The sequence below is a fragment of the Myripristis murdjan genome, chromosome 10 (assembly GCF_902150065.1).
Source record: "Myripristis murdjan chromosome 10, fMyrMur1.1, whole genome shotgun sequence".
NCBI classification, from domain to species: Eukaryota; Metazoa; Chordata; class Actinopteri; order Holocentriformes; family Holocentridae; genus Myripristis; species Myripristis murdjan.
The window spans coordinates 5,436,171-5,448,545 of NC_043989.1; the positions used below are offsets into that span (position 1 = coordinate 5,436,171).

A 12,375-nucleotide genomic window follows, 5' to 3' on the forward strand; every position below is an offset into this window, starting at 1 on the left:
GTCCTTCTTTTCAACCACAGCTTGGTAGGAGCTGAAAGGTTTTATGTGTTTTATGACCGAGGCTCCTCACTTTTATATATTTGGCTGTCTCCACTGTCAACAAATGGTAGGCATTACTCACTTTGTGAAGCTGCCAGGCATAAAGAGGCACCAGTAGCATTACACTGAAGCCATGTCTTTTTTGAAATTCACTGCTCAGATGGCAAAAAAAAAGTTATTGTCAAACAAAATTAAACATTTCTGTCTTAAAAATTAAATGTCATGATCACATGAGAACATTTTCCTCTAAGTTCAGGTGCACAGTCTGCCTCCTGGATCTCTTCGATCATCATATTCGGGTCTTTAATTTTACATTTAGTTGTTTTTTGCTGAAGTGTGCCTCTGCGCAAATGAGAAAAGCCAGCGTGTCGTGCAGCAGCGGTGTCTAAAAGTAGCACATATCATTACTGTAGATCAATTTATCAGGATTATGTTGCCTTGCTTCTCGGCTCGTTTCTCTGAATTGGGTTAAAATGGGTTGATATCCGCCACGAAACATTATTCCTACATGCCAGCTCAGCTGAAAGCCAGTTAAGTGTGAAGAAACTAATTTGAATGGCTCATGGAAAGTGCCCACCCATGCACAAAGGTTTGATATGAAAACCAGCAGGACGTGTGTTATATAGAAATTACAGTTCATGTAAGCCAAGCTGGCGGTTAAACGGTGAACTCCTGTAAGGTATGCCACGTGGGTCGGCCGTCTAACGGAAATGGAGAGCACGAGGCAGGAAAATCACATCGAGGACTCCACTCCAAAACACCACTGGCCTGCAAGGAATAAATCCATAAATAAATCCTGATGTTAATTGTTGGTGCTCAATGTTTCATCGTCTTTGGCACAGATTATAGCTTCGTTGTTGCTGTCCTGCTGATTTAGGCTGATAAACAGGAACAATTTCACATACAAACTAGATTGGAGATCTCATTTTCATTGTTTAAATAAAGGCTTATCTTTTTCATATATAAATATGCAAAAAGCCCAGTGATCACATGCTACTATCTGTTATCTACTATCTGTGTAAAGACCGTGCGTGTGAATCTGTCCCACGGCCCTTTTAGAGGCAGAGGGAAGACAGGAGGCCATGCCTGTAGCTCGCAAAGACACAGTCCATGTCAGCCTCATTAGCTGTGAGCAGAGAGAGAGAGAGAGAGAGAGAGAGAGAGAGAGAGAGAGAGGGAGAGGGAGAGAAAGGGAGAGACACTTTGCTATGCCAGTTCTGCGCAACTGGCTTCCCCCACTATACTAGGAAAGAATAAGAGGGGGAGGAAAGGGAGCAGGAGGAAGGAAAGGAAATAAGAGGAGGAGATGAAGAAAGAGATGTGAGTTTAGGTGTACTAAAGAGGCTGATATGCAGTTATAGATTTGTGCAAGCATATACTATAGCGTATAAATAATCAACATACTGGTCAATACTATATGAAAATGTGAAAAGAGTTTTCTCAAGCATTAGAAAAATTGCTTATCCTCATGTAGTCCTTCATCACAAATATATATATAAAAAAAAAACATTTAAAAAATTTGGAAAAATACAAGAATGTAACATTAAGTTACAGTATTGAGTCTTAAAGTCATGGCAGGTCACAGTAAATTCAAAAAATATATATTCAGCATCTCAATTTACAGCACAAAACATACACATCATATCTCATACAGACACTGCTAAAAAAAAAAAAAAGAAAGAAAAAAGTGAATTTTCTCATATTTATCTTATTTTAAAGTCATAGCTAATACTGAAATGTGTATAAAAACTGTACAAAAATAACATCTCAAATCTGCACCACAACACGGTCCAGCCAGTGTGTGTGTGTGCCAAGGCCTTTATGAAGACAGTGTTCAGTGTGGGTTGCCAGGTAGTGTGAGAAAAATTAAGCCTAATGTGTGAAGGAGATTAGCGTCGATTCTCTGGCAACGTAAGTTTCACACACACACAAAAAAAAAAAATACACAGAAAATGGGATGTGACCAAACAGGTGGAGGTAATTGTGGAAAGATATGCAACATGAGGAAAAGTCAGATTTGAAAAAAAGAAATAATAAAGTAGTATTATAAAAAAAAAAAAAAAAAAAAAAAAATGCCTGTTTTTAATCTTGCCACCAAAAAAACAGTATTCATCCATCAACCAAAAGGGCGTGTCAGGTCAGTCAGGAACACTGTATCTTTACACACGCACACACACACACACACACACACGCAGACACATGCACATGCACATGTACACACACACACACATCCTCCAGGGTCAGTCAGCTAATACTAATTAATCCTCTTGGATAATTACGTTTCATTTCCTATGTGACCGGATAACCTGAGCACAGGGATTTGCTTTGCATGTGGCTGCCATCTTTTATTATTATTGTTATTATTATTATTTTGCATTTTAATATCATGATTACACATGCATAATTATTTACGACACACTGCACGTGCAGATTTCTTACATAACTGTGTTTGAGCTGATGACCCAGGTGTAGCAGACATTACACGTGCACGGTGTCGCAGTGTGTGCACGTCCGGAGATCCATCTGGAGGCTTCTTGAAATAAAACTTCATTCGTTCTTTTCCTCTGTTATCGTATTGAGAGTGCACGGCGTCACATGCGAGGTTGAGTGAGGTTAAATTCAGGGTCAAAAAGTGGATCAAAGCATGGACATTGCGTTCATTTGCTTTGATTTGTCTAAGAACGCGTGAAGGTCCGCAAGTTATTCCCATGTGATAACTCTGATCGCCCTGATTTTAACTTAAATTGATTTGTTCGCCCTGCAGACACGGAGGGAACAGAGCTTCTGTCTCCTCTGCTGTCATAATTATGGCTAAGAAGCAATAACTGCCTGAAGGCCGACATCTCAGATCTGGATCGCCACCAAAATCGAATCAATTAATCCTTGGCTTGACGCCGATCTGTGCCCCAAATTTCACGGAAATATGTTAATAAGTCTTTGAGACGTCCCGCTGGCAGACAGACAGAGACGAAACGAAACCTCCTTAACGGCGGTGATACAGCTGTTTCTTCGTAAGATTCTGAAAATCTTAAAACTTTTCAGTAAATTAGTGCACAGAGGAACTTTTTTTTGAAGCAAGAAAGCTAGCAAGTCACTTTTTCACTGTGTTGCTGTCATGTGCATGGTCAGTTTTGTTTACAGTCTGCAGCAGAGAGAATACTCTGTCTTAATCCAAAATGACAGCAATCATCAATCCCTGTTTTTAAATGAAGTTACTGTCTTAAATATGCATGCTGCACAGCCGAGCTTTGTTCAAACCCACAGAACTTTATTTTAAATTCCATCCGAGATCCCAAAGTTTTCCAAAGATCCCCTGAATTCCAGGGAAAAGTGTGGAAAACGATGCACAACACATCAGGATATTTCCTATTTGATGTTATGCTGCAGCTGTAACAATAACAACAGTGGCATATTGGGTTTGAATGTGTCACTCAGTGTAAGTTTGAGTGAGGCAGATACACAGAATGTGTGTGACACCGTCACACACATCCTGGAACGATGTGTTTTCTAACTGCAGCGACCTGCACTAAGGGAAAATTTAAGGGAAAAATCATTGAAATCCCTCAGTCTTGGTGTGTTCCTATATGCATCCTGCAGATACTGTGTACAGTAGGGCCAATATTGTTTTTGTGTTGACACACAGTAGTTTATTTTGTGAGACGGTGTTTATGTTTGTCCGGTGTGTGTGTGTGTGTGTGTGTGTGTGTGTGTGTTCAGGCTTTACTGCTGGCTGCTCTGTCTGTATTGTGTTGGTCGTTTTCCCTCAGCGTTCCCCTGCTGTGGTTTCTACTGAACAGGACATCTCTGTGTCGCGTCCCACTGATTAAGACTCTGTGTGTGTGTGTGTGTGTGTGTGTGTGTGTGCATGTGATGCTGTGCTGTCTTTGTGCATGTTTATCTGTATGTTTATTGTGTGTGTGTGTGCATCATCTCCCTCCCTCCTTCTTACTTGGCTACCCACGAAAACACACACATATGTGCGCACACACACACACACACACACACACACTCTTTATCATCTAATACCAGCCGAAAGTCGACTACTGAGGTCCGCCCAATCTCTCTTTTTCTCGCTGACACTTTCCTGCTCTCTCTTCCTTTCTTTCTTTCTTTCTTTGTTACACTGCACACAAGCAAACACTGACTCACACACACACACACACACACACACACACAAGCATCAGCGTGGCCCAAATTCCCTGGTGGCTGGCTGATTGAGGTTGCTTTGCCTCGCCCTTAGATTTACTGTAACGGTCAAAGCCAGGAGGGAGGGGGGGAGGGAGGGAGGGGAGGTGGGGAGGTGATGGAGGGAATGAGAGAGAGAGAGAGAGAATTATGGACGTAGGAAAAATTGATGAAGAAAGTAAAGGGAGAGAGCAGGAGCTAAAGAGGGAGGGAAAATTAAAGGACAGAAACAACTGGAGGGAATGAGTAAAGGAACGTGATGGAGGGAGGAACGAGAGAGAGATACACTGCAAAAAAAAAAGAAAAGTTGAGTCGTCTCTTATTCTGAAATCTTGCCTTTCTTCAAAAAAGCCATTGGGATGAGATAGTCCCATTTGTTTTGAACGATAATCAATTTGTTTCCAGAATTTTCTTGTAGAATAGTAGAATTTTTTCATTGCACAGTTTTTTTTTTTGTTTTTTTTTTTACCTTGGTTTAAGATTTTCACACTGAATGTGAGATAAAATGACCTGTTCAGATGGAGATTTTTTTTTTTTTTTTTTTGCAGTGTAGAGGAAGGAAAGGCGTGATGAGGCGAGCATTGCAAGGATGGAGGAGAGATGTAATGATGAAGGGAGGGAGGGAGGAAGTAAGGGAGCGAAGACAGTGAAGGAGTAAGGAGTGACAGAAAGAATGAATGAAGGAGAAAGGGAAGAAATGAGGGAGGCCGGCAAGGAGAGAAGGGAGGGAGGGTAGAGGAAGTGAGGGAGGAGTGTCGGAAGGAACAAATGAATTATGAATGGAGGGAAGGAGGGAGGGAGAGTCCGAGGTCGGCGAGGAGGCAAAGCGTCCTCCATTAAATGGAGATTACGGCTGCTGCCTGTCCAGAGGGCAGCGCGTCTTTACAACCTCAGCTGATGATATAACACCCAGATTTAAAGATCAATTTGTCACTTTTCATCTCCTCCTACAACCGCTACCCTACCCCGCCCCCATCCTGTCCTCCTCCTCCTCTTCCTCCTCCTCTGAGGCCGGGCAGAGGATGCTAAGAAGAAGAGGAGGAGGAGGAGGAGCCGAGGTTGCGGCTTCATCCAAAGAGAGAGAGAGAGGTGAGAGAGCCGACTTGTATTCACGAGGACTTTTGATGATGTCATCCACAATAAATCTCCTCCCCTCCCCCCTCTCTGCTACTCCCCAACCTCAACACACACACACACACACACACACACACACATGCAGTGGCTCTAACTGCCTGGCAGATTGAATCAATTATTCCCTCGTTTGTCTGGGACTTTCCCTCCTCCATGCCACTGATAAGCTGCCCAGCGGTTCTCAAATTGGGATCCAGGGACTCCAGGAGTCCTTGAAAGTGGAGGGTTCAGGAGCGATGAGCTTAAAATGGTTGGCTGAACCCGATGGGGCCTCACTGCTCCTGTCAGGTCAGGTCGGGTTCAGACAGGACAAGAAATTTTAAACTATAAGACCTGAGTTAGGTTTGGATTTTTAGCCTGAGGTTTACAATGTGTCAGTGCAATTTAATTTAATAAGACTAAAACTGTCTAAAAGAGTGACTCAACACCAGCATTAAATTTCTGCAACACTGCCCCCTAGGGGTTGAAATTTTGATGCATGTTGCACTTCTGGCCACACCCAATCAGTGATGCAGCCGCTGATATTTTGCCATTCACAGCTCCTAAAAACCTGCTGCTACATCACCGACTGGGCGTGGCCAGACATGCAACATGATTGAAACATTCAACCCCTAGGGGGCAGTGCAGCAAATGTTTTCTGCACTATGCAAGTATTCAAGTAAGGACTATTGAGTCTCAACCATCAAACTCCATGCTTATTCCATGTTTTTTTACTTAATGTACATTGAAGGCATAGGCTGATGAAATAATTCAATAAAGCAGGTATTAAATGTAATTTTATGTTTATTTTTTGGATGTATTTTTCCCAATATAGCCCAATGATAAAGGATTAGCAATGTTTAGACCAAAGCGTAGACGTAAACATAAAGAAATAGCTATTTATTCTCTGGTATATGTTTTGTGTCATGTGTACTCTTATGATGTGATGATTTAAATAGTTTTTAATCAAAAAAGTACAAAAGAATATTTTATCATAGATATTGTGGGTCGCCCTATCTTGGAGGCTGCCGTTAGACCATGACTCAGCACTAAACTGTGGGGAATACGGAGGACCACAAGGTGTCACTATAGACTTCCAAAAGTGGAGCCAAAATGGCTCTTTTGAAGGAAAATTGCTAAATGGGGTGTTAGTCATGACACTATAGTTAATGAGTTGTCAGTAGACATATTTCTTGAATAAAAAGTTGGGTTTTATTGAGCCGCTGTCTGCTGGTGGTCGGGTTAGGGTCAAGTTGGGATTGAATTTTTCCAGGATTTGTTCAGAATCAGGTTTAACATTTTGTTCCGGTTGTCGGGTTGGGTCAGGATCCATGGTCGGGGTTGGGTTCAAATTATTAGGCTCGATTCAAGATCTAGCAGAGGAATCCAGACAATGAGAAATAAGCCTGTAAATGGTCAAAGTAATGCCTGAAAAAAGGGTTCCAGATCCATCCTGTTCATTCATGTCTGAGATCGACTGAGCTGGATTTTGATCTGTTTTAAAGTTGCGTTTAAAAAAACAAAACAAAAAACTTGTCATTGTTAACTTAGTACGCACTGAAAACCACTGACGTCCACAGGTGCAGCCGTGACCTCAGAAACATACTGACCACGACCGCTCTTTTACCACATCGTGAAAATATGTCGCACTTTAATGGCTGTGTTAATTTCTGACATCACGAATGACCACGAATAGGTTAAAAGGCAGGAATGTCTTAGTGCTCTTATAGTCCAGAGATGCACCATCTGCACAATGATTGTTTGCAAAATCATTTTTATCCATGTTCGTTGGTAAAATTTGTGATAACCATGCATGTTCTTTTATTTCAAATTGTGTTACTCCTAATATATGTAAAAAGCAGAGAGACTGGCCTTACAGAATCCAAAGCCCCTATTAATTTTTGCATTCGGTGAAAAACAAAAGGATGCAGAATTGTTCAAATGACTCAAAATGATGACATCTCTATGCCAGACTATAATTCAGAGTCAGTTTGATTTCAAGTTAGCACTAGGAGAGGATATCTAAGAACTAGTGTTCTGATCTGAGGTTTCACTCTCCCCACCTGCAGAGTTCACAAAACTCCTCTGATTTGAGTGCTGCTCCGTCTGTGGTGTGAAGTCTGTCTGTCTTTCTGTGGGTCCTGGACATGTGAACTCAGCATGAACCCCTGATCTATGGTGTACATTTCAAAAGCTGGTAGGGTCACAGATGATAGAGACACACGCTTTCATTCTGCCGAGCAACGCGACCTTGCTCGCCGCTATATAAAAACAGACAGAATACCAATCATGGCCTAGATGGGAATGAATGGACTGAGTCTCTCCTCGGAGCACCGAGAGAGGCGGAGAGATAATAGCCCACAGCTAATCCACTGCACACTGAAAAACTCATTACTCCTAAGAAAGAAATTTAAAAGAAAAAAAAATTTGCTCCCCAGGAAAGAAAAAAAAACTCTCTTCAAGGTGAGGACCTTGGCACAAGCTGCCCGCTTCTCCTCAAGTGTGAAATTCCTTTTGCGCACAGTTCAGCGGATTTGAGTCGTTGTCTTTATTGATGGGGAGGTTTTGTACAAGCCCAGGGGGGGCACCAGCAGCTCCCCAGGACACCCATTAATGCACCCACCCACACCGAACCACACACATCTAACTGCACACATGCACACACTCCTATCTCACACACAGAAAACACACACACACACACACACTCTCTCTCTACAGCAGCTGCCAGACAAGCAGCCTTAAAGGATAATTCTGGCCACAGTGAGTGTTAAGCCTATTTTCCAGTGTACCCCGTATCCCCTCTAAAAAAATATATATCTACTGGATTTTTACATGATGTTATCAGGGAAACAGATGCACTTCCCTACCTCTAGACACGATTCACTCTCGTTCAACTCCAAACAATAGTCTGCCAAAACCAGATTTCTGAGATAACAAAAGAGGTGCAGTAACACAATCAGAATCATAAGACTTTGCTTTAAAACCAAACTGTTTTGCAAATTTAAAAAAAAAAAAAAAAAAAAAAAAAAAAGATTTTCCATCCAGATATTTCAGTGTTTTCGACTGCATTCAGAAAGCCCTCACTGGACAAGCAGGGCAAGAGTAGGCGTGCCAATGAAGTCAGCCGAAAACAAGAACACTGGAATAAATGAATCAGACCTAATGGGACCTGAGGGGAGGGTCCTGTCCATTCTGATCAATTCAAAATTTTGTACATGTTGTAAAAAGTGGAGGAGACTACGACATCCTCCAGCTCCATGTAACCGCATTTAAACCATATTTTAGGAAGGGAGAGAGAGAAAGAGAGAGAGAGAGAAAGCACTCATGGTCGAAATTATCCCGTTACCGGCAGCTGTTTAATGGCCTGGATCCTTTTCCACCATCCCTGTTTAGTATCTCTCCAACCTGCACTACATAATCAGGTTGACGTCACCTCAGATCCATCATCCCCTCCAGAGACTGACCAGCCAAAAGGAACGACAGTGACAGCACGAACATGGCACATTAGGTCACATTTGCTACATTAAGTCATATAATGGAGCACAGTTGGCTCAGAGATGTGAGTTTGTGTGTTTGTGTATTTGTGCCTGCAGGGGCGTAGCTTGGAATTTGACAGCCAAACTCCATGGCACCATTATTCCTTCTGTGACAAGCATCTCAACACACCTCCAGACACTGATTTACTTATCAATTATAATGCCCAGGAGCTGGTTTCACATTGGAAAAGTCCAGTGGGAAGTAAAGCTTGGAGGTTTTTCTTATTCGAACATAACGCCACACTATAACCTTAACCAAAGTTGTTTTAAATGACTGAGCACGACCTAAGTTGAGTGATGTTATCAGGTTATGTGGCTTGCAATGAATAGGAACAGTGTGAATCAACTTTTTTTTCATAAGATTTCATCCTGAAAGCTGCCAGAAATTGGTCAAAGGAGGACAAGTTTTGCTGTTTGCACAGGAGAAACCCAGCCAAATTTTATTCCTGCACGCTCCAGTTTGTCTTAGATAACGCAACACCTGCCGTATCGTAATTCTGAGATAGTAGTATTTGCTTGCAGGTTTGTAGATTTCAAACAAATGCAGAAATGTCTCAAAACTAGAGCAGTGTAAAACTGTGAAATAATCATAAATGTACACTAGAGGACTTGAGGATTGCAGAAGATTTTTCAGTCCAGTCACATTAAAGCCCCCCTCTGTCCTCCTGGGGGTCAGTGGATTGTCAGTGCGCCTTAACCCTCCCCTGCCCAACCCCCACTAAAGCGCTCCTGCATGTTAGTTAGATCAGAGAGGAGCTCCCCTCTGCTCTGTGCAAGCATTCACTGAGGACCAGCTGCACCAGAGAGCTGCGGACGAATCACCGGGCTGCGTCCCGCTCTGCGAAAACCACTTAGTCCTTTCACCTTCCGCTGCACCCATCTGCATATTCATATATGATAACAAGTTCATATTCCTTCAGAATTCATTACTGTGTTATGATAATCTCATGTTCAGGGAGTCCTTGCAGCACAAGCAATTACAAAATCATTCACATGCCTGTATGCCGCAATGAAACAGGGGTAGATTAGATTTGTTCTTGATTAGTTTTTTTCTTTCTCCTTCAGGTGGAAAATGTGCACTCAGCATGTGAAGATAAGAGGGACTGCAGCGTCCAGTCAAGATGTACCACAGCCTGATTAATGATAAGCACTTGGCCATAGCAAAGCACTGTTTATTTTATTGATTTATACTATTTTTTTTTCTTTTTCTTTTTCCTTTTTGGTGAACAGGCTGCATGTGTCATTGGTAAAGAATGCCCTTTTTGCCATAACTGTTGAATCAACGTTACAAATCACCAGCCTGTTACAGTAAGCTGTACTCAGCTGGCCCCGGGGGCGATGCGCCATGTGTGCAGCGAGCCGTCTGCAGATGTTGGGAATGCGCAAAACACCTTTCCTCCACTGCGGCTGTAAAACTTTGAAGACTGTGATGTAAGAGTTTCTTTGTATTTTGATGAACGTGTTGCTTGGTACAAAAAAACTGTAAAATAGCAAAAAGTCGTGCAGAAGTTTGAAGAAAAACCTCCGGGAAGAGGGCGAAATGATGGAGAAAACTCCGCGTGCAACAATAACGCACACCAATGCGCCCCCGTCCACTCCCACCTACATGCGTACACAAACACACACGCACACGCATACACGCACTCTCTCTCTCTCTCTCTCTCTCACACACACACACACAGGCAGGCACAGGCGCGCTCACGCACTCCGGGATGCGACGGTCCAACAAACCAAACTTACCTCCCAACGCTTGCTTCATAACGAAATTCATGATGGCTTTTAATTCCTCGCCTTCCTTATCCGAACAATGTTACATTCAGTTTTTACGGAAAAGTAGTAGTCCTTTGTTGCCAGATCTGCAAAAGGAAAATGAAACGATAAAGTATGTATGCCTTCCAAAATCAACTACTACAATAGTCCAATAAACAATACATTTGAGGAGAAAATATCACAGCTAAACCTTGATTATATCCAGGAGTATTAATTAAAAAACACCATTAAGTATGAAAAGGTCAGTATAAACTCACTATGGAGTAGACACGCGTTGCGTCCCTATGGGATTTTGTAAGAATATTACAGTAATATTTCACACTGTTTGCTTAACCGACCCAACGTTGAGCTCCAGGCACACAGCCGACCACTCATATAGGCTTATGGTATCTGTATTTGTGTGTAAGGCACGTTTCTCCAATGCGCCAAATGAAGGACACCGAGGTCAATGGTTCATTCACCGCCAAAGCACAAAGGAAGGCGCGGAGAGGGGGCTGATCCCCAAGCAGTGCAGCCAAAATCAGCTATCACGGCTCCTAATTTGACTGCAGCGGCGGCCCCCTCTCAAAGAATTACAAACTGCGAGGTGATTAGTGGCGCACTGACAGGAGTGAGTGTCACGACAGGCGGTTATAACCTCGATCTGACCGAGTCAAGCGAGTTTAAAGAACTATTTGGGGCAAGTCTCCGGCTCGGCAGGATGGTGTGCTATCGCCGGACTGAACCACTATATTCATGATCATGTGGTAAAACTTTCCATCATCCATTGGAGGGACACTGGATAGCCATCCCACTCACAATGTTCGCATCTGCCACAAAGCTTTACATGTACATCCACTGAGCTGCCGCGGTGCACAGAGCGGAGCAGTGTATGCATATTTACACGCAGAAACGCGGTAAACACTGGAGAATACAGTATGCCCGACGTGATTATGCGTTGATAAAGAGAGGGAGAGAGGGGGGAAAACACAAGAAAAGAGGGGGGTGGACATACTGTACAGGCAGAGACACGCGAAGCACTTCCTCGTTTGATCGCAGGCTGGTTTCAGCACCGCTGCTAGTGGATAGCTCCCCAAAGCCGAAGGCACGCTGTTTGCATTGAAGCAGGCAACATCACACAGTCAATTACCTGTCCGGCGACTGGCTGAAATCCTCCTCACACACACTGAAAACGAGGATTAGTGTCGGGGCTGGCAGCGCTAAGACTCTCCGGGATGAAGTTATCCTGCAGTGGCAACAGCAACACGGGCTAATTTAACTGCTCGTCCCTTGCATCTCCGGCTCTCGGGGCTGGAAAAGGACGTCCTTGGTGCTTCCTCCTGCCTGCCGCTTCGTCTTCCTGCACGCACACACACTCACACACGCACACACATCCACTGAGAGAGAGAGAGAGAGATGGAGAGAGAGAGAGAGAGAAAGAGAGGGGAGGGGTGTGTGTGGTGTGGTGTGTGTTTGCGAAGGGGGGAAAAGCAGCTGCCAGTTCACACCGAGGAGAGGGGGCGACTGAATCACATGGAGGGATGGAGACCGAAACGTCCCACGTCCCGCCGACCGATAGAGAGAGAGAGATCAATTATTCAGCCTTGACGCTGGCTGGCTGCTCCGTCCTGCAGCCCGCCCCGTTTCTCTGCAACGGGGGAGAGAGTCTTGCTTTGCACTTAAACCGGTAGTGCAAAGCAGCCAGCAGAAATATGAGAAATATATGGGAAATATAGGAAATACAGCCCGGCGTCTC

General features: G+C 43.5%; 1 protein-coding gene across 1 annotated transcript in view; it reads right to left on the bottom strand.

The window, feature by feature from the left end:
• LOC115366679 (complexin-1) overlaps positions 1–12,143 on the bottom strand; it is a 69,712-nt gene extending 57,569 nt beyond the window's left edge. The window contains exons 1-2 of the mRNA XM_030062245.1: positions 11,770–12,143; positions 10,611–10,726 (exon numbers count right to left, since the gene is read on the bottom strand). Coding sequence (XP_029918105.1) covers positions 10,611–10,641 — 31 coding nt within the window. The 5' untranslated portion in view covers positions 10,642–10,726; positions 11,770–12,143. The remainder of the gene's footprint in view (positions 1–10,610; positions 10,727–11,769) is intronic.
• Between the last annotated feature and the right edge of the window lie 232 nt (positions 12,144–12,375).